Source organism: Rana temporaria, chromosome 3, assembly GCF_905171775.1.
Source record: "Rana temporaria chromosome 3, aRanTem1.1, whole genome shotgun sequence".
NCBI classification, from domain to species: Eukaryota; Metazoa; Chordata; class Amphibia; order Anura; family Ranidae; genus Rana; species Rana temporaria.
The window spans coordinates 387,629,407-387,656,058 of record NC_053491.1 but is presented as its reverse complement, the minus strand read 5'-3'; the positions used below and the strand labels follow the sequence as shown (position 1 = coordinate 387,656,058).

The 26,652-nt window shown below is 42.2% G+C and overlaps 1 protein-coding gene across 1 annotated transcript in view; it reads left to right on the top strand.

The window, feature by feature from the left end:
- The window catches only part of AMN1 (antagonist of mitotic exit network 1 homolog), an 87,375-nt gene that overhangs the window by 17,597 nt on the left and 43,126 nt on the right, over nucleotides 1-26,652 (top strand). The window contains exon 2 of the mRNA XM_040345753.1: nucleotides 18,395-18,527. Coding sequence (XP_040201687.1) covers nucleotides 18,395-18,527 — 133 coding nt within the window. The remainder of the gene's footprint in view (nucleotides 1-18,394; nucleotides 18,528-26,652) is intronic.

Below are 26,652 nucleotides of genomic sequence, written 5' to 3'. Positions count from 1 at the left end.
AATAATAGCAGATAAGATATGTAAATGAAGAAACCACAAATCTACATGAAACTCTTAAGGCCCGGTACACACGAGCAAACATGTACGATGAAAGCGGTCCGTCGGACCGTTTTCACCGCACATGCCTGCCAGAGGGCTTCTGTACGATGGTTGTACTAACCATCGTACAGAAGTCCGCGCGTAAACACTACGCGGGGCGTGTCCGCGTCGTCGCGACGATGACGCGGCGACGTGGGCTGGCCTGCCATTTAAAGGCTTCCACGCATGCGTCAAAGTCATGTCCGAGCGGGCAGGATTCCAGCGGACGGTTTTAAAACACGTCCAGGAATATTTGTCTGCTGGGAAAAGGCCCGGCGGGCAAATGTTTGCTGGAATTCGGCCCGCTCGCGCCTACACATGACCGAACATGTATGCTGAAACTGGCCCGCGGACCAGTTTCAGCATACATGTTTGGTCGTGTGTACGGGGCCTAAGAGTAAGATCAACTTAAAGGGTTAGTAAAGGGATTTTTTTTTCTTTTAAAATAACTAACATGTTATACTTACCTCCACTGTGCAGTTCGTTTTGCACAGAGTGGCCCCGATCCACGTCTTCTGGGGTCCCTCGGCGGCTGTCTCTGGTCCTCCCCGCAAGTACTGACCACAGTCATGCGAGAGAGCTCGCATGGTGGTGAATAATTGCAGGCGCACTGCCGTGATACAGCGAGCGGCCATAGCCGCTCACTGTATCACTCGGCCCCGCCCCTCGGCGCGCCATGTCACTGGATGTAATTGACAGCAGCGCCAGCCAATAGCCAATGGCTGCGCTGCTCTCAATACATCCGCTCTAGCCAATCAACGGCCAGGCTAAGCGGCAAAGAGGATCTCGGGACCGCACGCAGGACTTTCGAAGGGTCAGGTAAGTATAACGGGGGCTCGGGGGGGGGGGGTGTGATCAGATGCAGGGCTGCAACTAACGATTTTTTTCATAATCGATTAGTTGGTCGATTTATTGTTTTGATTAATCGACTAATCGGATAATCTTAAAGTGTGGTGTACAATTTAGTTAATATGTAAATATAACAAAAGAAATTAATTCTTAAATATACGCAGTGGTAAATATAAATAACCAAATACAGTAATTGTAACGCTTTCTATTACCTTCACTTTCTCTGGGTTCAGATGCTGATCTTCCCTGCACAGAGTCTTTAAAGTGATATATATTTTTTTAATTAAACAAACTTGTTATACTTACCTGCTCTGTGTAATGGTTTTGCACAGAGCAGCCCAGATCCTCACTTCTGGGGTCCCTCACCGATGCTTCTGGCTCCTCCTGCCTTCAGAGTGCCTCAATAGCAAGCTGCAAAGTATAGTATAGAGCGCCCCTATAGCAAGGTAAAAAAAACTTCTGCCTTTAGAACCACTCACTTCCTGCCAAGGAGTACATTTCCCATGAGGCATTGCTCCTCACACTTTCACATTCACAAATTATCAGGCACTTAGTGACATGTATGGATGGTGTACTGAACTGTGTGTGCTGCACTGTATTTCCTTAAATGTAAACAAATAATGCATTCTATATGCAGGCCAACTAATATTAATCGATTAGTTGTTTCGGCCCTAATCAGATGTTTTTTTCACCTTAATGCATAGATTGCATTAAGGTGAGATTTTTTTTTTTTCTTTACAACTCCTTTAAAAAAGGGGAAGGAAAGGGGGGTGAATGGCAAATGTATGCTTGTGCCACATCCAGTATATATGAAAAAGAAAAAGGGGGTTCCCCTGTGTGCACTTTTAAGGCACTGATAGTATTTCAAATATACAAGATATTGATAGTAAAAAAATAGTTTTTATTCACAATTATACATATTTATCAAAAAAATGAAATATTGAATTAAAATATACAGTTCCAATGATTGTCACCATATAAGTAAATACATGAAAAACCTTCTTTACACCCGACGCGTTTTGGGATAAACTTCTTCAGGGTTGTGTAGATAAGGACAATTAGTTCATGTATTATAAATGTAGAAGAATGATGAATATTTCATTGGATACGCTGGGTTCAATCAATGAGGTTGCCAGTCAAGCAAGAAATGGGTATCAGAATATACAATTAATGCAAGTTTGAGACGGACATTTATAAGGAACAGATGTTCATCCCGTTAGGGAGAAATTATTCCAAAGATCGAGAAGCCGGTGGATCAACCAGAAGGGATATACTGGGACTGGGATGGAGGTCCCTAATTATATGAGATCTGCAACAGACCTAATAATGTCCGCTGTCAAACAGTACCCTGTATTATTGACAGAATCCACCTCACACATTGACAATCCAGCAAAGAACCATCGATTGAACCCAGCGTGCTGTTTACATTTTCAATTCTTTTAAAAAAGCCTATCCAATTAAATATTCATCATCCTTCTACATTTATAATACATGAACTAATTGTCCTTCTCTACACACCCCTGAAGAAGGTTCCCCTGAAACGAAGAGAAGGTTTTTCATGTATTTACTTATATGGTGACAATCATTGGAACTGTATATTTTAATTCAATATTTAATTTTTTTGATAAATATGTATAATTGTGAATAAAAACTATTTTTTTACTCTCAATATCCTGTATAGTTGGAATACTATCAGTGCCTTAAAAGTCCACCCAGGGGGACCCCTTTTTTATTTTCACTTAAAAAAGAGGAGAATGTTTAAGTTGTTTTAAGAGTTAATTTTTTGTAAAAGGAAATGTTTAGTGTGTGTGTGACAAAATTGTTAATATAAATAACCCACTAACGCCTATAGAGACACACTTGACTTCCTGGCATTAGTCTGGGTTGGGTGTCTCTTGCTGGCGAGTATAAAAATGTTTGTTTTCCTGAAATCTTTTTTCTGGCGTTTATAACTGGTACTCCAAAACCACATTGAGCAGTCTGCTGCTACTCCCCCCTTTATATCCGTGTCCAAAGTCCCTATTTATATAACAGTTTCCCCTTTAAAGCAGTCCCACAGTATCCTCGGTGCCCCTTCACAGCGTAGTCCCCTTCAGTGCCCCTTTACAGTGTAGTCTACTGTAAAGGGGACACTGTGATATAAAGGGAACTGCACTATAAAGCGGACTGCACTGTAAAGGGGCATTGTAATTATTACACTGCAGTCTCATCTATATCACAGTGCCCCCAGAAATCGCAGCCCCCCATCACAGTTCCCCTTGCAGCTATGTCCCCCCCTCCTCTCTAATATCACACTGCCCACTCCAATCTAAATCTCTGCCTCCCCTTCACAGCCCTATCTTAGGCAGGGCAGAGGCAATTTTCAGTCCATGTGCCCTTTCCTGGCTCTCCTATCAGCAGAGCAGGAGGAACTGCAGCTCTGGATGGAGGGCGGGAGCTGCCCAACTTTTCATGTTAACAAAACGGTAATTCCCTGCTTGCTAATATGAAAAGACTCCCGCTCTCTGTGCAGATCTCCAGCTGTTCCTGCCCGATTGCTGATGTCATCCGATCAGCAAGGCAGGGGGCAGGAGCAGCTAGATATCTTCACAAAGAGCGGGAGAGGACACAGGCTGCGTGGCATGGCCGTACAGCAGGAGATGAGCGGCGACCACGGTCTGTAATAATGCTGTTTGGACCGCGGTTGCCGCTTACCCCCTGGTCATCAACAGGCCACGTACCAGGGGTAGGGTACCCCTGTTCTAAAGAGAGGGAACCTGGTTGTCACCAGGTTCACCATAACTAATGTACCCATTGGAAGATTTCCACATTATTACTTTTCTGGAGACAACCAGAAACAACACATTATTTTTACTTTAATGTTTGAAGATAATGGTAAGTAGGACAAATGGAGAGGTTGAGTCTCCCAAACAAGCACAGACAGGTGCTAACAGGTGTTAATCCCTCTCCATTCTATCCAAAACTAAAAAGGTTTTGCCCTTTAAGCCTAGATAGAGAACATGTCTGAACAAGCCTGAAAAATTAGTAAACATGTTTTTTGAGGTTGTGAAATTTTGTCCAGACATCGAGGCAAGATGCCAAGGATATCACCAGACATCAGAAGCTAATAGAAGGGCCAACACTCTGCCAGCCTTATCTCCAAGGACACATCTGACGTACATGGACATTGATATAGTATGTTTTATGATTGGATGAATATGAAGTATCCAGTAGTAATGACCAATAATTTTGTGGTTGGATCTTTATCATAACATGCAGAGACTATAAAACCTATATGATCTTGGTTGGATTTAGGGGTTCTTTGGCCTGAAAGGTGTGCATAGGGAAATTTAGGATGAATGTTACTGAATCACCTGGTCCCCCACCCTTTAGTAACAAGAGACTAGTCAGCTATTTTATAGGTATTCTCATTATAAGTCTAATAGAGATATTTACAGTATGTCTGAAACTTGGATTAATGTGAGGAGAAATACTGCAGAGTCATTGTTTCTTGACTGAAGGACTATTGCCAGGAACATTACCAGACTTTGACACCTGATCTCTGAAATTCAGAAGCTGCCAGGAGCGCTCAGCGCCCTGCCATCCTTATCTTGGAAAATACATCTGACGTAAATGGACATCTATTGAACCAATTTAATATTAACTATGCGATGACTATGTTGTGTAACTAGTTGTAAGAACCATTAGTGTCATGAAATGCTCATTATCTTGATCTCTGAGTGCATAAAAGCCATATGGTTCCCGGTGTCGTAGGCAGTTGTTTTCCTGTCCCAACCACATGTATACAGTGTGTGTTTTAATAAATCCTTCTTTGATTTGGACCTACTTTTAGACTGTTGCTGCTTGTTCTAAGAAAGATCCCTATTGAGCTGACTCCCCAATGTATGTATACAGTGTGCTTAATAAAAGCTTAAAAGGTAACTCATTGGGGAAAAATAGCAAATAATAAAATAATATAGCGTATATGGTTGCAACATCAGTCATATTGTAATTGAATGTTATCAAAAATTACCTTTCCTTTTCAACCTGCAGTACTGTAATTTTCTGTAAAAGCAATGCACTATGGATATCTGGAGGCATTGTGTACACAGATAAGAACTGGAACAGGTGCATCCGAGCTACTACCTCCTATGTAATGCCTGGTAAGCATCAAGAACACAGTCATATACGCCAATGCGTTTTAACCATCAGGCCTTTATCAAGGCTCATGATTAAGGCCTGATGGCTGAAATGCAGGTGAACAACACATTTCAGGCCTTAATCATGGCTCATGAGTAACCATTTGCAGACCACACTTTAGCACTTTTACTGCTACAGGGCGGCTGCACTGCGCAGGATCACATATATATATATACACCTGATCCTGCATTTCTGGGTATCAGGTGTAAGCACCCCGCCTGAGGCTCGCTCCCTCTGTGATTCTACACAGCGAGAGCTGATCAGCGGACTGATGTCTGCTGGCCCCCGCTGATCGTTCAGGACACGGGCAGAAAACATGCCGTATCGCAAAAAATGGCCTGGTCATGAGGGAGAGGGGTAAATCTTCTGGAGGTCAAGTGGTCAAAAGAGAAGTATGGGAAAAAAAATTCTCTCCTATTCTTACTTGCCTAGGTGGATGCAGCATCGGACCAATGCTGTATCTGTCCCCCGCCACCTCTGCACTGAGAACCAAGTCCCTGAACACTACCAATGGCTCGGGTTCTCACAGCTCCCTAAGTGAAGAGCTGCTGCCTTTCAGTCAGCAGCTCTTCTGCTCTGCTCCTCCACGCTCATTGGAGCGCTGAGCTGTGGTGGGGCGAGTAGCGGCCGTCTCACCGGCTTGCTGAGACGGCTATCGGTCCAGTGATGTCAGCAGAAAGCGGACTTCGGACCGCTCTCTGCTGAAAACGGGTCACAGGAGTGTAAAACGAATTGCGCTCCTGTGACCTGTAGGAGAAGCCCAGCCAAACAAGCTCTAGCTGGACTTATTCTTTATGGCCGGAACGCGTTGCATTTTTGACTGTTGTTCACCTGCAATAATAAGACAATGTTTTAGCTGACTTCCATGGCACCATCCTTTCTCCCTTTTTTACATATTCTTTACAGACAGTGTACAGAACGCCCACCAGATTTATAATTTCCTGCTTGTTTGATAGGCTCACTTATTTTGTGAGAAGCCTGCACGTATACAAGTACGTTTTTTTTTGTTTTTTTTTTTCTTCTTCTTCTTTTAATTCATTGCAACAACAATTTCATTTTTGGTGAGATACTTCTAAAGGGAAAGCACATCCTAAGGGATGCAGCCCCCGACACTTTCCTGTAAGTGCATTAGCTGATGATAATTATAAAAGTCACTCCCATACAAAGTGAAGGGAATTCTTTCTTGGACAGTTTCCATTGTAGATTTCTCTTCACCTCTTGTTCTGGTGACAATGATAACTTTTTGAGATTAAGATTGAGAACTTCTTTTTATTTGGTGTTCTGTAGGGTATGGGAAAGACCATTCTTTAAGCTGGATACACACTATACAATTTTTCTTGACAGGCCACCCAATACTCCCTCCTCTCCCTCCGCTATTTTTCCTCTCCCCTTTTATTATTTTTTTCCATTCCATCTCAAGCCCCATTATCTCCGATACCGAACAATCCCACTCTTACCCCAAGCACCCCCCCCCCATCCCTGACCCCCCAAAAATGAGTTTGAACATCACTAGCTCTTGGTACAAAACCCCATATCTTGGACAGTCACACCAAGAGGTAGTTATGGGTGAACTACCTCAGCCACCTTTGCTTGGATGGGTATATTACTATACCCCCTTTCCCTGTTCCTTCTCACCTTCAGAATTATTTTACTCTCGAGAACTGACAGCTAGTTTGTTTGTATTATATTATGCTGAGACGGCACAACAGTGGTTTTTGTTTTGTTTTGTTTTTTTATTGCAAGCCTTTGCGTAATGCGCCTGATACCATACACATTGTATGGAAAAAATGTTGGAGCCTTTCAGAGTCAAGTGTAATGTGTTATATACAGTGGGGGTATTCATGAAAAGGAGACCTAATCAGCTACAGGAAATCATAACTCACTGCCAAAGCCACCAAGAGCAGATATACATCAGAGATGATGTAAACCCTAAGAATACAAAAAAAGGGGGGAACCCCAGGGGGTAACCCCAAGTCAGACTTTAACGGCACAGTAAACAATGGGGGTATAGAAAAACAATCTTTAATAAAACATAGACACATGGTATACAAAGGTACATAAGAGCTGTTTAACCACTTAAGGACCGGACCAATATGCTGCCTAAAGACCCAAGGTGTTTTACAGTTCGGGACTGCATCACTTTAACAGACAATTGCGCGGTCGTGCGACGTGGCTCCCAAACACAATTGGCGTCCTTTTTTCCCCACAAATAGAGCTTTCTTTTGGTGGTATTTGATCACATCTGCGGTTTTTAGTTTTTGCGCTATAAACAAAAATAGAGCGACAATTTTGAAAAAAATGCAATATTTTTTACTTTTTGCTATAATAAATATCCCCCAAAAACATATATCATTTTTTCCCCTCAGTTTAGGCCGATACGTATTCTTCTACCTATTTTTGGTATAAAAAAAACGCAATAATCGTTTATCGGTTGGTTTGCGCAAAATTTATAGCGTTTACAAAAAAGGGGATAGTTTTATTGCATTTTTATTTTTTTTATTTTTTTTTACTACTAATGGCGGCGATCAGAGATTTTTTTCGTGACTACGACATTATGGCGGACACTTCGGACAATTTTGACACATTTTTGGGACCATTGTCATTTTCACAGCAAAAAATGCATTTAAATTGCATTCTTTATTGTGAAAATGACAGTTGCAGTTTGGGAGTTAAACACAGGGGGCGCTGTAACATTTAGGGTTCACTTAGTGTGTTTTTACAACTGTAGGGGGGTGTGGCTGTAGGACAGACATCATCGAACGAGTCTCCCTAATAAAAGGGACCACTCGATCGATACGCCGCCACAGTGAAGCACGGGGAAGCCGTGTTTACATACGGCTCTCCCCGTTCTTCAGCTCCGGGGCGGCTATAAACGAATAGCCGCGCCGTCGTCCCGGATCGCTCCCCGAGGGAACCCGACCGTCGCATGTACCGGGGGGGGTCCCGATCGGACCCCCGACCCACGTCAAGCAGAGCACGTACAGGTACGTACATGTGCCCGTCCGTGCCATTCTGCTGACGTATATGTACATGAGGAGGTCGGCAAGTGGTTAAAAATCATACACGTAGAAATACATAGTATATGATGTGAGCCCAAGTGCATAAACGGGTTTCGCCATTGTGCTTCTTCAGGACACATTCGGTATTCGATGATTGCAAGGAAAAGGGTCTCACTATCTTGCAAAAAAGTCCGTCTTGATCAGCATGTAGCTAAAGAAGATTTGTCCAGTAATAGAAAAAGGAGTTGGCTCACACAGAGAGAGCAGCAATTTTTACAACATGGAGTCAGAGACCAGTGGCTCCTAGATCAAAGGTATAAGTGCCCTCATGTTGTCACCTCCATACAGGGAAAAATGGATATAAATGACCGCAAAAGGCAGGAGATGATCCTTAAAAGAATATGAGTAGATCAAATACCATGTTCCAGAATGTCCAATGAACCAATAAGCTTGGCTATATCCAACCATGGGAGTGTATTATATTCAAAGTCGTATCCATTTTCCCCTGTATGAGGTGACAACATGAGGACACTTATACCTTTTAATCTAGAGCCACTGGTCTCTTTGACTCCGTGTTGTAAGAATGTCTGCTCTCTCTGTGTGAGCCAACTCCTTTTCCTTTACTGGACAAATCTTCTTTAGCTGCACGCTGATCAAGACTGACTTTTTTGCAAGATAGTAAGACCCTTTTCCTTGTTCTTGCAATCATCGAATCCCAAATGAGTCCTAAAGAAGCCTAACGGTGAAACGCGTTTTAAAGAGCTCTTATGTCCCTTTGTATACCATGTATGTGTCTATGTTTTTTTTAAAGATTGTTTTTCTATATCCCCATTGTTTACTGTGCCGTTAAAGTCTGACTTGGGGTTACCGCCTGGGGTTCCCCCTTTTTTTTTGTATCATAATTATTAACTGATGTGGCAACATGAGTGCTGTCTTTTCATAATTTAGTAAACCCTAAGAACACACCTCAACTGCTATAAATAAAAGGATAATGGGACTCCAATGTTGATCATCTGTTCGATCTAGGGCTCATTCACACTAACCCACACACTATAATGCATGCGTGGTGATGTAATGTTTAAGGCAGGCCATAGATGGTGCGATTTTTCTTTTCTGCAACCACAGGTGTTGACTGTGTTGATGGAGAAATTCCTGCTGCTATTATGTTCTCCTGCCAGGGTGGGGGTGTTGGGATTTCAGAGAGCCATCCTTGCCAGGAAAACAGTGCTAATTCTTTTCTGCAGTGTAACAAATGTACCTCCCTAAATGCAGTCATCTTTACAGGGACCTCATGGATATTGGATTGTTGGCACAGAGGTGAATATATGCAGTTTTAGTTTTTACCTCCATACAGTACATTACTATTTTTATAATTTGTTTTTCTTGTTGTATGTGCATATAACTGACACAAGCTAGGTTAACGGGTATTTCAAGCTGGAGTGTGTGTTTTTGTGATGGAAACCACATACCGACATGTAACTGTCTTTCCTTCTGTTGTCTTCTATTGTCTTGTGTAACTAAGGACTCCCTCACTGCCTATATAATGGTCACCCATTCTTCAGTAAAGAAGAATAGCTTTATACAAATCTTAGTGTATGTGTCTATTCTATTGCAATTGCAATATTGTTATCATAATTTGGGTCCATTGACTAACGTTATCTTGAGGAAATCCCAAACAGTATTAATGCAGCTCATCAGACATGGTATAAATGAGCCCTAAGGAGTCAGTCTGCTCAAAAGTGATCTTTTAGAGTGCAACTAATGCCAAGTACCAAAATGTAATATATTGCAGATAACCAGTCCTCAGATGTGGTGGCTGAATTCATTTTAGTTTTTGTAGCCTTTTTTTCTTTATTTTTTCCTGGTGTTGCTGCTAGAGGTTGATTTTACTAAAACTGGACAGTGCAAAATCTGGTGCAGCTATGCATGGTAGCCAATCTGCGTTTAACTTCAGTTTGTTCAATAAGCTTTAACAAAAAAACAAAAAAAAATGGTTTCTATGCAGAGCTGCATCAGATTGTGCACTCTTCAGTTTTAATAAATCAACCCCTTTGTGTTCTAGGGTGAAAATGCTCACTCACTTTCCTGTATCTATGGAGGAGTAGCACTGTCATCCTAAAAGAGGAAATGTGTTGGAAGAGTATGTTCCATCTCCTCATCTCCAAAAAAGGTGGTGGTGTGGGGGCAAGAGGTGTTCTGTATTCCACGGTGGAGGACTGGGAAAAAAGGCAGGTAAAAGAACCGAGTTGAGTCTAAGGCTGGGTTTACACTGGTACGACAAACTCGATCAACCCCTCAGCTACATGAACGTGTCTCAAGACAACAGCTGTTCCGGGGGTCCGTACTGCATGTGCGCGGCGCATGCGCAGTTCCACCCGGGCATTTCTCGATAGGGGGCATTTCTCGACAGGACACCGGCCCTCGGGAGCTACAGTTCATTGATGGAACCATGAATGGCAGCATGTACTGTGACATAATGAAGCAGACCATGATCCTCTCCCTTCGGAGACTTGTGAAGGGTTAAAATACCTAGAGCAAGACTGGCTCCAAATTCAAAAGATTTATTATCGCATATATATACAGTACAGACAAAAAGTTTGGACACACCTTCTCATTCAAAGAGTTTTCTTTATTTTCATGACTATGAAAATTGTAGATTCACATTGAAGGCATCAAAACTATGAATTAACACATGTGGAATTATACATAACAAAAAAGTGTGAAACAACTGAAAATATATTTCATATTCTAGGTTCTTCAAAGTAGCCACCTTTTGCTTTGATTACTGCTTTGCACACTCTTGGCATTTTCTTGATGAGCTTCAAGAGGTAGTCACCTGGCGCAGCACCCCATCACTCTCCTTCTTGGTCAAATAGGCCTTACACAGCCTGGAGGTGTGTTTGGGGTCATTGTCCTGTTGAAAAATAAATGATTGTCCAACTAAACGCAAACCGGATGGAATAGCATGCCGCTGCAAGATGCTGTGATATCCATGTTGGTTCAGTATGCCTTCAATTTTGAATAAATCCCCAACAGTGTCACCAGCAAAGCACCATCACACCACCTCCTCCATGCTTCACGGTGGGAACCAGGCATGTAGAGTCCATCCGTTCACCTTTTCTGCGTCGCACAAAGACACGGGGGTTGGAACCAAAGATCTCAAGTTTGGACTCATCAGACCAAAGCACAGATTTTCACTGGTCTAATGTCCATTCCTTGTGTTCTTTCGCCCAAACAAGTCTCTTCTGCATGTTGCCTTTCTTTAGCAGTGGTTTCCTAGCAGATATTCTACCATGAATCCTGATTCACACAGTCTCCTCTTACCAGTTCTAGAGATGTGTCTGCTGCAAAAGGTGGCTACTTTGAAGAACCTAGAATATGAAATATATTTTCAGTTGTTTCACACTTTTTTGTTATGTATAATTCCACATGTGTTAATTCATAGTTTTGATGCCTTCAGTGTGAATCTACAATTTTCATAGTCATGAAAATAAAGAAAACTCTTTGAGTGAGAAGGTGTGTCCAAACTTTTGGTCTGTACTGTATATATAATGTATCAGTGTTGCATATATATATATATATATATATATATATATATATATATATATATATATATATATATATATATATATATATATATATATATATATATATATATATATATATATGCAACACTAATACATCAAGTCATGCATTTCTAAGAGTGTTCCAAATTGCACTTGTCAGGCTGCAGGATTTATACTGTTTTCATCGTTGAAGGAGTTGTAAAGGAAAAAAAAAATTGGATGAAATTACTGTTTACAGGGTATAGAGACATAATAGTTAACTGATTCCTTTTTAAAATTGATTAAAAATAGATAAAAAATCAATCATATAATGTACCTGTAGTTTCGTTTTCGCATCTACTTTTGTTTTTGCATTTAGTTTCGTTTTTGCATGTTATCCTGCCTGTGTGCATGTACAGAGCCATAGAGCAGTGATGGTTTGGAAAATGAAACTAGAATCTCCCAGTACTGTGGTCCTCAGGAAACAGACAACCAGGAAGTGTCCAGAACAGAGAACAATTACAGCAACATCAGAGCAAAAAGGAACAATGACATGAAACCAGGAATGCAGTAAGGTAAAGGAAGCTATTTAGCTAAAAAAAAAATTCCTTTAGTGACCCTTTAAACACCCAAATCTTCATTTCTGCTTATCTGGTTATCTGTGTCTCCCATTCTGCTATGACGTACAAACGTGACATGACAATCACCCTAACTTAACATACAAGTTGCTTACGAAGTACATTATATTATCTCAAACTGCTAACACACAAATTGTTATCTCTAAGCTTCCAGCCACTAATGTCCGTGACAAAATATTTTTGTCATTCTACAGTGCTGACAGTTGAATACAGAATTTGTCACTCAGCACTTGCTTGACCAGAGCAAAACAGAATATACTTAACACCTAACAGAAATATATAGTGATACAGCATGATCATAAAATTCCCTATACAGACTGGGCCACAGGGCAGCATTTCAACATAACGACCCCAAACACATCTCCAAGACGACCACTGCCTTGCTAAAGAAGCTGAGGGTAAAGGTGATGGATTGGCCAAGCATTTCTCCAGACCTAAACCCTTCCGAGCATTTGTGTGGCATCCTCAAATGGAAGGTGCAGGAGCGCAAGGTCTCTAACATCCACCAGCTCCATGATGTTGTCATGGAGGAGTGGAAGAGGACTCCAGTGGCAACCTGTGAAGCTCTAGTGAACTCCCATGCCCAGTCTCCAAAGTGCTGGGAAATATTGGTGGCCACACAAAATATTGACACTTTGGGCCAATTTGGACATTTTCACTTAGGGGTGTACTCACTTTTGTTATTAGCGGTTTAGACATTAATGGCTGTGTGTTTGAATTATTTTGAGGGGACAGCAAATTTACACTGTTATGCAAGCTGTTAGAGAAATTGGATGATTATTTTATAATCATTTATGAATGCTTGCAAAAGATTGCTTAGAAGTAGAATGATTTCATGAATATAAAAGTCTTAATTTTTAAGTGTTGAACTTTAGATGACCTCTCTGCATCATGACAATTTTTCACAGGTGTTCTTGAAAGTGTATTAGGATAGTTAATTTTAAGTTCACTAATTAGAAAAGGAACATTATGACAGAAGTTGAATTATAGCCTGTAAGATAAGCACTGTCAAGGATAAGTGATACAGGTGGTTTAAAATAATTATTATGTGGGATATGGGAAAGATATGTACAGTACATTAAGTTTGACGGGGTCAAACAAAGGTCTGCTTGTGCCCTTATTAAAACTGTTACATATAACCCATAAGGTGGGGTTATTGAAAGTTCATTCTCCCAAAGTCGTAAATCTGATGGTGGAGTCTTATCAGGACGAGGAAGGTTTGATCTAGCACACCTGGGTACCGTTCTGTCTCTACACAGGTGTTTTTAATTGGACAAAACCAGTTATAAATCACTTTAATGAATATATTGGAATTCTGGGAATAATTAAGTTTGGTTGTAGGACAGGTGTTACATTGACGTAGATCTTAGCATCCAATCATATCTAGGAGAGATGGCTAAGATGAGGCTTGTAAAGGTATATAACTGCAAGTTTTACGATTGTTAGACAGACAAGTCAGATAGGAGCTCAAAAGGCTGAACTCTATGTATGCTGCCCTATTGTACGGGTCATAGAGATCAGATCCAGTGGGCAATTATCTGTTCAGATAGGCGTCTATCAGGCTGACTATTTGTCTATGCAGCCCTATTGCACGGGTGGCAGGCAGTCAGAACCAATAGGCAAATATCTGTCCTTTTGTTGTAACTTGTCTCCTCGTACGAGTCAATAAAAAGAAAACGCCTCAACTTGATCCGGAGTGTGGTCTCAGGTGACTTTCTCTCACACACTCACTACTTTACATTGTAGCAAAGTGTCAGTTCTTCAGTGTTGTCACATGAAAACATATAATAAAATATTTACAAAAATGTGAGGGGTGTACTAATTTTTGTGAGATACTGTATATGGACCTAACTGTAAGTAAGAATTTCAGTTAGGGACCTTTAGATTGTAAGCTTTTTTAGGGCAGGGACTGATATGTACAATATCAATGTGAAACGCTGCATAAATTGATGGCATATATAATTACCCAAAACAAATAATAAATACATTTATATTTAACTGACTAAAAGGAAACAAATAACAGAAGTTCATTGTTGGGGTTTACCTACCCTTTAATTATAGTTGGAGACTGGTGGACTCAATCAGCCCTGGTCTTTTTGTATGTCTTGGATAACCAAACTGAGATCTCCCTGTCATTATTCCTAAAGCCTGGTACACACTATCAGTTTTTTATCGTTAAACCCAGTGGGCTGAATGAAAAAAAAACTGAAGAGCTCAGGAGGAGATACTGTGCTAACAATCCGAAATTACGGTAGTACAGCGATCTCCCTGCTGAGCTATTGTGTTCTGACAGGAAGATGGCCCCCCGATAGAACCACACCCAGCCATTGACTGAGAGCGCTGATCTAATGCCGATCAGCAGACCTTTTTCGGGGCATGCCCCTTTGATAGACGATGGGTGTTTGGCTGGCTTCTGTCAGATCGACTCTCTTACACACAGGCCAAATGTCGGTCCAGTTTCTATTGAACCAGCCAATACAGCCTGATATTCAGCCCATGTGAACGACCCTTTACTCTACTCTATTCCTGTCCATCTGGCAGTCTTTGACGGTTCCCTTCTACCTTTTGTGTGTTTTAGCTCCTCCGGTTGGACTTTCATAATGTAAACAAATGGAAAATCCCAAAAATTAGAGTGAAAACCACTCATAGTCAACACAGCAGGTGTGCAATCCTGTTGCTATTTTGATTTTGGTTGGCTACCATCAGGTCCAACCACCCTTTGGGTAAAAGAGAAAAAGCAACCTATCAAATATAATTTTTCTAGAATAGAAAATAACATATGATTGGTTACTCTTCATGATGTAAAACATCAAAGAAGCAAGTAGTGGTTTACTCCTTGCCAAACTCTATTAAACGTTAAAAAGCATTGTTGGATCTATCAGCTAAAGTAGCAATATGCAAAGAAAACATTAACAAGAAGAGGAATTTATAGGACTGGTTCTCCTCCCTTATACAGGTGAAACTCTCAAAATTATAATATCGTGCAAAAGTTAATTTATTTTACGAATACAACTTAAAAGGTGAAACTAATATATGAGATAGACTCATTACATGCAAAGCAAGATAGTTCAAGCTGTGATTTGTCATAATTGTGATGATTATGGCTTACAGCTCATGAAAACCCCAAATCCACAATCTCCAAAAATTTGAATATTGTGAAAAGGTGCAATATTCTAGGCTCAAAGTGTCCCACTCTAATCAGCTGATTAACCTCTTGACCACTGGGCACAAATTCAGAGAGCACCGAAAGCTGAAAATGTATTTGGTTAGGAAGGGGGTTTACCCCTTCCTAACCAAATACATTTTCAGCTTTCGGTGCTCTCTGAATTTGAATGACAATTACTCAGTCATACAACACTGTACCCAAATTACATTTTTGTATTTTTTTTCACACAAATAGAGCTTTCTTTTGGTGGTATTTAATCACCATTGGGTTTTTTATTTTTTGCGCTATAAAAGAAAAAAGACTGAAAATTCTGTAAAAATTGCATGCTCCTGGTGGTGACAACATAATTACTCCGCCCCCTTATGTCGCACCACCCGGAGCATGCTGGGACTGTGACGTCATAAGAGGCCAATATAAATCGTTGCGCACTGCACACCCGGCATTACAGTGGGAGGGAGCGTTGAGTCAACATCGAAGAAGAGAAGAGGAGCAGAAGGCAGAAGCGACGTAGAAGACCGGGCCCCTGCTGGTAAAAGAGCTGAAAGAAGACAACAGTGGTGCTCGGCAGAAGGGAGAAGTCGGAAGACCCCCGAGTTCAGAAGAAGACCCCTGGAGCTGCCTAATAAATTACTTTAAAAACGTGTAGTGTGTTTTTATTGAAATTTTTCTTCCATCAGGTGAATGGGTAGGGATACGATGTGCCCCCATACTCATTCACATAGGGTGGGGGTTTGGGAACTGGGGGCCCCTTATTAAATTGGGCTCCCAGATTCCGATAAGCCCCCCGCCCGCAGACCCCAACAACCAACGGCCAGGGTTGTTGGGAAGAGGCCCTTGTCCCCATCAACATGGGAACAAGGTGCTCTGGGGTATGGGGGGGCCGCAGTGCGCCCCCTGCCCCAAAGCACCCACCCCCCCATGATGAGGGCATGCCGCCTGGTCTGGTTCAGGAGGGGGTGGGGGCGCTCGCTCGTCCTCACCCCGTTTCCTGACCGTCTGCTCTGTGCGCTCGGATAAGGGTCTGGTATGGATTTGGGGGGGACCCCCACGCCATTTTTTTCGGCATAGGGGCATGCCGCCTGGTACGTTTCAGGAGGGGGTGGGGGCGCTTACTCGTCCTCACCCCCTTTCCTGACCGGCCGGTCTGTGTGCTCGGATAAGGGTCTGGTATGGATTTAGGGGGGGACCCCCGCTTCGTTTTTTCGGCATAGGGGGGTTCACCTTGAAATCCATACCAGACTGAAGGGCCTGGTATGCTCTTGGAGGGGGAACCCATGCTGTTTTTTTATTTAAAATTTGGCGTGAAGTTCCCCTGTGTAAGGGAGGGGTTTACCTTAGGACAGGTTCACACTGGGGGGACTTTCTGTAAAGTTGCCTCACTGTGAACGGGGATCCGACTTGGAGGCGAAATCAATGGGTACAAGTCGCCTACAAGTCGGATTGAAGTAGTACAGGAACCTTTTTTCAAGTCGGAGCGACTGCAGTAGTGTGCATTAAGACTTGCATTCATTTCTTCATGCAGCACGACTTGAGGCAACTAGGGGCGACCTGGGGCACAGTTTTTTGTTTTATTTTTACGAGATCTACTAATTCACATTTAGATGAGTCTCGAATCCTAAGCCACACCACAAAGCAGCTTGTGTTAACATCTGTAGAGGCGAGATGTTTTTGAAAATGTATATAAATGCAGCAGAAGTGCCTACAAGAAGGCTGTGCTTCGGAGCATCTGTAAACTGCCTGAATTATGCTGGCCTTCATATTGAGGGCATCTGGTGGCACAAAACAGTACTGAAGGGGGAAATCTCTGTATTGAAAGTGAATATTGCAGCAAAAGCTGTTTTTGTTAAAGTGATATTAAACCCAAAGCCAAAAATGTAATATTGTGTAGTTTAATCAGAAGTAGTGGCTGAATTTGTTTTTCTTTTTTTAGTCTTATTTTTTTCCTGCTGTATTTTCACCTGGTGATCTGCCAGTAACACACTTTCTGTATTAGAATGCCTCCACTCGATAAAGGAGCACAGGGGCACATTTGAACAGCAGCACTGCCAGTCTGGTGGTAGGGGAGTGTTAAATTTGTAGATTTAAATACACTAAACAAATTGAAGCCAAACTCCAACACACACATATATTAAAAAGGATCTTCTTTCTGTGAATTTTTTTTTGCAAATACTGTAGCTGCTGACTTTTATTAAACATGAACTTACCAGTCCAGGGGATAAGTACTGGGCCGAATCTTCACCAGTCCCCGGCACCACCATCTTGGATATGGGAAGCCGGCTGTGACTTTTGGATATGGGAAGTTGGCTCTCCACTGCACATGTGGGAGTCGTGCTGCACTTTGTGAATGGACCCACAGCCTCCTAGGACCTGTGACATGTCCCAGGAGGTTGTAGGCAGCCAAATACCTGCCAGAAAAAGGTACCCGCTCCCTTAACAAACAAAAAACCTATTAAAGGAGAGGGGAGGAGGAGAAAAAAGCATAACTACCCTTTTTTAGGTGAAGTTCTGCTTTAAGCATTTAGAGTAACATTTTTTTTTCCTTAAATTAACAAAAGCTGATCATTGTAAGCACTTCTGTCAGTGGTAAATGGTTTGTCTCAGCCCTCTAATTGATACATCTGCAGGAAAGCTTGAAAAACAGTAAACTTACTAGCAGCATTACCAGGTGAAATTAAAGGGGGAAAAAAGTCTACCAAAAGAAAACTAATGCAACAACCACATCTAACAATTAGTAAGGTGCAATGTAACAAATGTTTTCTTTTGGTTTTAGTACTACTTTAATTTAATTTTTATTATCTTTTAACGGGCTTTAATTTGTATCATGTTATTTTTGGCTGTAGTTTTGTCATAATGGATTTATTATCATTGATCCTGTCCTCCTTGTTTACATTAGGAACGGTTTGGCTTTCTGTCATCTCAGCATGTCATTCTTCCCTACAGGTGTCTGATTTGCCTTTCGAAGAACCTTGCTCGGTACGAATCAGAGATAGAGCCCCTCCCACCAAACTTAAAGGACAAACTGATAAAGCTTCTGTGTGTCCAGGGGCTTCTCACAGATGCCAACATAAGGCGGGTAAGGAGAATAAGATGATTTTTATTTATTTTTTCCAAAATACCTTTTTATAATGCTAAAGTACACCTGTCATGAGAGATTAACCTAGGCTGCCATTGCATAACTTCTGCAAATACGAAATACCTGACCGACGGGCGTTTTAATGTTTTCAGTGCCACTGTCCCCAAAAAAAGGTAAAATCTGAACTGCTTTCTTACATTAGGTCCGTGATTTCGAAAGTAATGAAGCTGAGAAATTGGAATGACACAGAATTTGGTATTCTTCACAAACGGCTTAGGTTTACTGCACCAGAGTTGCACTTTCCTAATATTATGAGTCTAATCATTTGACTGTGGGAAAGACAGACCTCTACTATTCAACACATTTTTTAGGTATACAAGGATGCAAAATATCTACAGGAAAGCTCAACATTTAATTTCACAATACCATGAACTGATCTGGGTTGCTAGTAAAGGTAGGACCTCCCACTTGGCACTCATTTTCTCTTCAGGTTTACCAAAACCATCTAATATGAGGTCAAACCTTAAAGCGGTTGTAACTTCAAACTGGCAAGGTCCGGCGGCTGCTGGCCCTTTAGCCGAGGATCCCCGCTGCGCATTTGCCGCTGCAATTGCAGCGGCGCATTGCGGGGGGAATATCTCCTAAACCGTACAGGTTTAGGAGATATTCTTTATACCTACAGGTAGGCCTTATTATAGGCTTACCTGTAGGTAAAAGCAGGGCCGTCTTTACCGCGGGGCAAATGGGACAGGTGCCCTGGGCCCTGTCACTGTTGGGGGCCCAAAGCATCCCCCTTTGAAAAAAAAAAAAAAAAAAAAAAATTTTTTTTTTTTTTTTTTTTTTTTTAGGGGTCCGGAGGCCCCCCGGGGCCCGGAGGACCCCAGGGCCCCAGATGGCAACCCCCCTTTTTTTTATTTATTTTTAAATAAAAAAAAAATTATATATTTTTATTAAAGGGACAATTTTTTAATATATTTTTATTTTATTTTTTATTAAAGGGCCAATTTTTTTTTAGAGGTCTGGGGGTCCCCAGGGGCCCATTGTTCCCCAGGGCCCCGGATGACAACCCCCCTTTTTTTATTAAAAAAAATCTTTTTATATATATATATATATATATATATATATATAAATGTTTGTTATTATTATTATAGGACCCAGAGGTCCCCAGGGCCCCGGATGGCAACCCCCTTTTTTTTATAAAAAACATTTTTTTTATATATTTTATTTCTTTTTTTTCTTTTTATATATATATATATATATATATATATATATATATATATATTTATTTATTTATTTTTTTATTAAAGGGCTCAGAGGTCCCCATGTGGCAAACACCCTTTATCTTTTTTATAAATGTTTATTTTTTTATTTTTGTTTATATATTTTTTTATTTATTTTTTATTTAAGGGCCCAGAGGTCCCCAGGGCCCTGGATGGCAACCCCCCCTTTTTTTTTATAAATGTTTCTTTATATATATTTTTTTTATTAAAGGGCCCAGAGGTCCCGGATGGCAACCCCCTTTTTTTTGTAATTTATTTTTATAAAAAAAAAATATTAAAGGGCCCAGAGGTCCCCAGGGCCCCAGATGGCAATGGCAACCCCCTTTTTAAAATATATTTTTTATTTCTTTTTTATTTTTATTAAAAGGGCCCAGAGGTCCCCAGGGCCCCGGATGGCTACACCCCTTTTTTATATATATTTTTCTTTATTTCTTTCTTTATTTCTTTTTTTGTAAAGGGCCCCCCGCTTCTAAATTCGCGGCAGCCCCCCCCCCCCCCTGCTTCTCAATTTCAGGCGGCAGCACCCCCCATCCCGGTTCTCTGCTCCAGGGGGCCCATGCCTGAAGCTGTGTAAGTGGCCCCATAATTCCTGATGGCGGCCCTGCCGCCCGTTAAGCCCCTGTGCTGCCCACAAATCAGGCTGAAAATCATCAGCGGCACGCAGCCAGTGACAGTACTGCTTCCCTTCCCAGTGTTTTAAAATGTACAGCACCCCTGGCTTCCCTTTAGACGCGCACTTCTCCCTTCCTGCCACTGGGTGCTGCTTGCATATAAAAGTGAATTAGAATATGATTTTATAACATCCCCAGTTTGCTCTTCCTGAGGCTGACTTCTTCATGTCCTGCTCCTCAAGTTATGTCACTGTTTGCTAATCTATATTGTAAATAGAAGTTTTCTGTAGAGTGTGCCCAAAGTCTTTATAATATTTGATGATTCACTGCAGGTCTGGTCAGTGTTTTAAAAAGTTCCTCTATTTTACACATGGCATGGCATGGGGTCACAGCACTGTCTGTCCATTCTGCTTTAGCACCATGGGACCCCATGCCATGCCATGTGTAAAATAGAGGAACTCTTTAAATCACAGACCAGACCTGCAGTCCAGGCTGAGTAAAGCCTCAGAGCACATGACATTACTGTCTGTATTTAACTGCTGGATGGGCTTTTTTTGGGCCTGGCTGGTTCACATGTATGTGTTTTGGCGGCCCACATTTGCGCAGGCACAGCAGCCCATTCATTTGAATGGGCCGCCATGCCTGCGTTTCCTGCAAAGAAAAGCGCATGCCTCATGTAATAGGCTGCGCACACGGCACGCCTATGCCCATCAAGCACTGAAATACAGCACTGTCTGTCCATTATGCTGTCTGCTGTGACTTATCTGCAGTTCCCGCACTGTCAAACTTGCTGCATTTTTAGATGTTTAGGTCACGCTTTTAAAAACACAGTGCGTTTGTGTGTGCAAGAACTGCAGGTAAGTAGCATGGTGCAAGAACTGCAGGTAAGTAGCATGGTGCAAAAGCAGAATGGATTTCAAGGCAACTGTATTTTTAAAATGCTGAATGCACCTTTTTTCTGCAGGAAACGAAGGCATGGCAGCCCATTCAAATCAATGGGCTGCTGTACCTGCACACATGGGGACCGCCAAAACATACATGTGAACCAGCCAGGCCCAAAATAAGCTGGAGGGGGGCCCAAAAAAAATGTTTGCCCTGGGCCCAAACCATATTAAAGACGGCCCTGGGTAAAAGTAAAAAAGTGGGTTATACAACCACTTTAAAGGAGTTGTAAAGGAAAACAATTTTTGCTGAAATGACTGTTTACAGGCTATAGAGACATAATAGTTAACTGATTCCTTTTTCAAAAATGATTAAAAATAGATAAAAATCAATCATATAATGTACCTACAGTTTGTTTCGTTTTTGCATGCTATTTCATGCTTCTGTAATGAACAGAGACAAAGAGCCAATACAGGGCAGTGATGGTTTGGAAAACTAAACTGATTGGTGTTGAGGGGTTTTAGACACAGTAATCACACCTCCTTGATTAGTGACCACAGAGAGAAACCTCCCATGACCTTTTTCATCAGGAAACAGACTGTTCAGAACAGAGAAGGATTACAGCAACATCAGAGCAAAAACGAACAATGAGGACATGAAACCAGGATTGCAGTAAGGTAGGAAGCTATTTAGCTAAAAAAAAAAATTCCTTTAGTGACCCTTTAAAGCCTCATACACATGATCAGTCCATCCGATGAAAATGGTCTGAAGGACAGTTGTCTTAGGTTAACCGATGAAGCTGACTGATGGTCCGTCACACGTACACACCATAGGTTAAATAACCGATCGTGTCAGAACGCGGTGACGTAAAAAACACAACGACATGCTGAAAAAAACTAAGTTCAATGCTTCCAAGCATGCGTTGACTTGATTCTGAGCATGCGCAGGTTTTTAACCGATGGTTTTGCATATTAACGATCGGTTTTCCATCAGTTAAAATGTAAAGCAAGTTAGGTTATTTAACCTTCAGTTAAAAAAAAGCAATGGGGGCCCACACACGATCGGTTTTGAAAGGCTTTAAATGCCTCCTGACTCAACATGAGGCTTACATTTTTAACCGATGAAATGCTAACGCTTCACTGTGTGCTGTCCATTGTAGCATTTGCATAGGTGTTTGAGGGGCATTTTTATTGCCTCTCAAATGCCTGCTTTTAATGCCAGTGTGAACTTAGCCTGAGAGAAGCCATAGTTCAGGGGAACAATTGTGTACTCTCATGATACTTTTTTTTATTTGCACTAATATACAATTTTTCAGGACAAGCTTGTTGTTTCTGTCGCAAGTGCACTAATACGGCTACAATCACCTCAAGAAAAGTGCAGGGATAATTATGGATGTTGCTTGAGGTTCCCCTAAAGGGGTTGTAAAGGCAGATGTTTTTTATCTTAATGCATTGTATGTATTACGATAAAAAAAAACGTTTGTGTGTAGCAGCCTCCCCAGCACCCCCCTAATTACTTACCTGAGCCCCATCTCTCTCCAGTAATGTCCACGAGTGTCTAAGCCGTCCGGGACACTCCTCAAGGTTGGCTGAGACACAACAGTGTCATTGGTGGATTAAATACTTATTTCACTCATTAAAATGCAAATGTGACCGTTTTCAGCCAACAGTGGGTTAAAGCCTGCTGTCGGCAGACTTCACAGAGTCGGTCCAGGCTCTGTTAGGCCTCGTACACACGACAGAGTTTCTCGGCAGAATTCGGCGAGAAACTCGGTCAGAGCCTGATTCTGCCGAGAAACTCTGTCGTCTGTACACTTTTGGCCCGATGGAGCCGCCGAGGAACTCGTCGAGAAAATAGAGAACATATTCTCTATTTTCTCGTTGTTCTATGGGAGAAGGCGGCCCGCCGAGCTCCTCGGCGGCTTCATCCCTGAACTCGACGTGTTTGGCACGTCGAGTTCCTCGGCCGTGTGTACGAGGCCTAAGAGTCCCATTAATAATGTTGGAATCCACCTAGAATAAGGTGACTAGACATCCCCGGTTTCAGGGGACAGTCCCCAGATTGAGGACACTGTCCCCGAGCCAAGTCTGTCCCCAGTTTTGTCCCCAGATTGGATTTGAACAGGGGCTTGAGGCAATTTCAAAGACAGTCAGTGCAGAATAAAAAAAAAATATCTGAATTACACACCCCCACTCCGCCGCTCCTAGTAGCTTGGGGGGAGGGGGTGTATTTTTTTTCCATTATCTGTGCCCCTTTCTGATGATCATGTGCTGGTTGGAGCGGAGGGAATATGTCTTCAGTTTCGGGTGCATGCCCATTCAGCTCCGCTCGTGTGTTCTTCTGCATTGTCTCAAGTCCCGGCCAGCCGCCTGCCTGCTTATCTCCTTGCCTTCCCTGGCAGAGTGATCTTCTTCTGCTCCCCACCCAGTAGTAGCCAGGGGCCCGGAGAGTGAGACTTGACAGGCTGTGAGGCGGGCAGCAGTGGCGACGGGCAGAGAGTCGCTGATTGCCACCATTACTAGTAAAAAAAAAAATATGTCCCCGGATTTCATTTTAAAAATCTGGTCACCTTAACCTAGAAGCCTCACCGGCAGCTGGCTCAGTCTTATCAGCACACTGCTGAGAGCCTCAGCCAGCCACTCCTGCCCCAGCTACAGTTTGCCGCGCCAGTTGGTTTTTTAGTCACCCGCTTTCTGCTCACTGAAGACTGAGAACTGAGATCAGTGGTGTTTCATCTGTCAGTTCTCGGTGTAAAGGCGGTAAGGTACAGCTGCAGCTGGGATCAGTGCTGCAGCCATCTAGGTATGATTGTTGTCTTCATTTCCCACACTTCTGTTTTAAAACTTCCATGCAAGGGATGAAAAATTCAGAACAGACATATTTTTTTCCAGTGCTAATCTCACAAATGTATTTTATATTATAATAAGATGTATCAAATCTTGGTGAATGAAAAGATCCTCTGTAAAGTCCAGACAGTATCTGGTAGGATTGCACTCTGTGTGCATTTGTTCAAGATAACAGAAACATTTATTACGAAAATGTGTAATTTTAGGTGCTTGATTTATGTCGTCTAAGAATTTCAATGAACTTTTGATAGTCTTCAAAGAAAGCTGCAAAGCTGAACCAGGAACTATGATTAATGAGAGTAAAGGGCAGAGAAATGTTCCGAGAGCTATCAGGCAAGAACTATTTTTTTGGAAGGTATGAAATATGTTGTAGGAAATGTAGAATGTGATCTGTTTGGGGCGCCTTGATTTTAACAAAGAACAACAGATCTTAGGCCCCGTACACACCATAGAATCCATCCGCAGATAAATCCCAGCAAATGGGTTTCAGCGGATAGATCCTATGGTGTGTACACGCCAGCGGATCTTTTTCCGCGGATATATCTCCCCTGGGATGGATTCCAGCAGATCGGATATTTGCTGACATGCAGAACATATCCATCTGCTGGAGTCCATCCCAACGGATGGATCCGCTGGTCTGTACAGACTCACCGAATCCATCCGTCCGAAGGGATCCCCCGCATGCGTCGTAATGATTTGACGCATGCGTGGAATTCCTTATATGACAGCGTCGCGCACGTCGCCGCGTCATAATCGCGGCGACGGCGCGACACGTCATCGCAAGAGGATTTCGGCGCGGATTTCAATGCGATGGTGTGTACACACCATCGCATGAAAATCTGCCGAAATCCACGAGAGGATTTATCCGCGGAAACGATCCGCTGGACCGTATTCGTGGATAAATTCTATAGTGTGTATGGGGCCTTAGTGTTAGTAAATACTCCATAAATAAATGTGGCAGTATACCGTAAGTTATCACTTATACCGCAAGCTATTGCTTGATTTTTGTCCCTTATGTGAGAATATTCTGTCTACTTTATTTCTGCAGAAGACTGGGGCTGCAAACAGACGCCTGTAGGGCATGCAACCACATTATGTGGTCAGGATTCGGGAAGTCTGGGGCTTCTAGAAGATGTTCTTCGGGCATGTCTGTGCACTATTTTTTCCCACGCTGCAAAAACATGTCCTTGGAGCACACATGTGCACTATGGGCCAGATCCTCAAAAGGGATACGCAGGCGTCCATGAAGCGGTTTCCCTTTGTGAAGTCTCCGTAAGTTGTTAGTTTGCAAACGCAAAGATAGGGCTGCTTTTACAAAGTGTAAAGTTAGTACACCATGTAAAAGTAGACCCTTCTTTCCCGCGACGCTGTCAAATCTTTTTTAACATTTTTTTTTTTCCCGACGCAACTTTTTTTACCCGGCGCGATTCACAAAACTCGGCGCAACGGAACTTTGCGCAAAGCACGTCGGGAAAATCGCATCGGGAGCATGCGCAGTACGTCCGGCGCGGGATACGCCTAATTTAAATGGGACTCGCCCCATTAGATTGGGCCCGCCTTGCGCCGGACGGATTTAAGTTACACCGCTGAAAATTTCTAGGTAAGTGCTTTGTGGATCGGGCACTTAGGTAGAAATTTTGCGGCGGTGTAACTTAAATCCCAATATTTAAGTTAAGCCCGCTGTACGTGGATCTGGCCCTATGTTCTTGGGCTGAAATGAGATGTCCTTGAACACATGGGGCCAGATTCACGTAGAGTGGCGCATCTTTGTGCCGGCGTAGCGCATCTCACCTCACAAGATTGAACCTGCTGTCAGAATCTTGTGAGCTGTTTTACTTTTTATGTTCCCTGTCTGTGCAGTATTCCTATCAGTTATATCAGTTATATTGTCTGTTATCGCTGAGAACTACATAACCCCACCTTTATTATTATTTACCTTTTTCCATTTTTATTACAATGAGGGGGAAAAGTATTTGATCCCCTGCTGATTTTGTATGTTTGCCTACTGACAAAGAAATGATCAAGTCTTTTATTTTAATGGTAGGTTTATTTTAACAGTGAAAGGCAGAATAACAACAAAAAATATCCAGAAAAATGCAATTCAAAAAAGTTATAAATTGATTTGCATTTTAATGAGTGAAATTAGTATTTGACCCCTTTGCAAAACATAACATAGTGGCAAAACCCTTGTTGGCAGAGATCAGACTTTTCTTGAAGTTGGCCACCAGGTTTGCACACCTCTCAGCAGGGATTTGGTCTCACTTCTCTTTGCAAATCCTCTCCAAGTCATTAAGGTTTTGAGGCTGACATTTGGAAAACTCGAACCTTTAGCTCTCCCCACATATTTTCTATGGGATTAAGATCTGGACACTGGCTAGGCCACTCCGAAACCTTAATGTGCTTCTTCTTAAACCACTCCTTTGTTACCTTGGCCGTGTGTTTTGGAATATCCATCCACAACCCATTTTCAATGCCCTGGCTGAGGGAAGGAGGCTCAGTACATGTG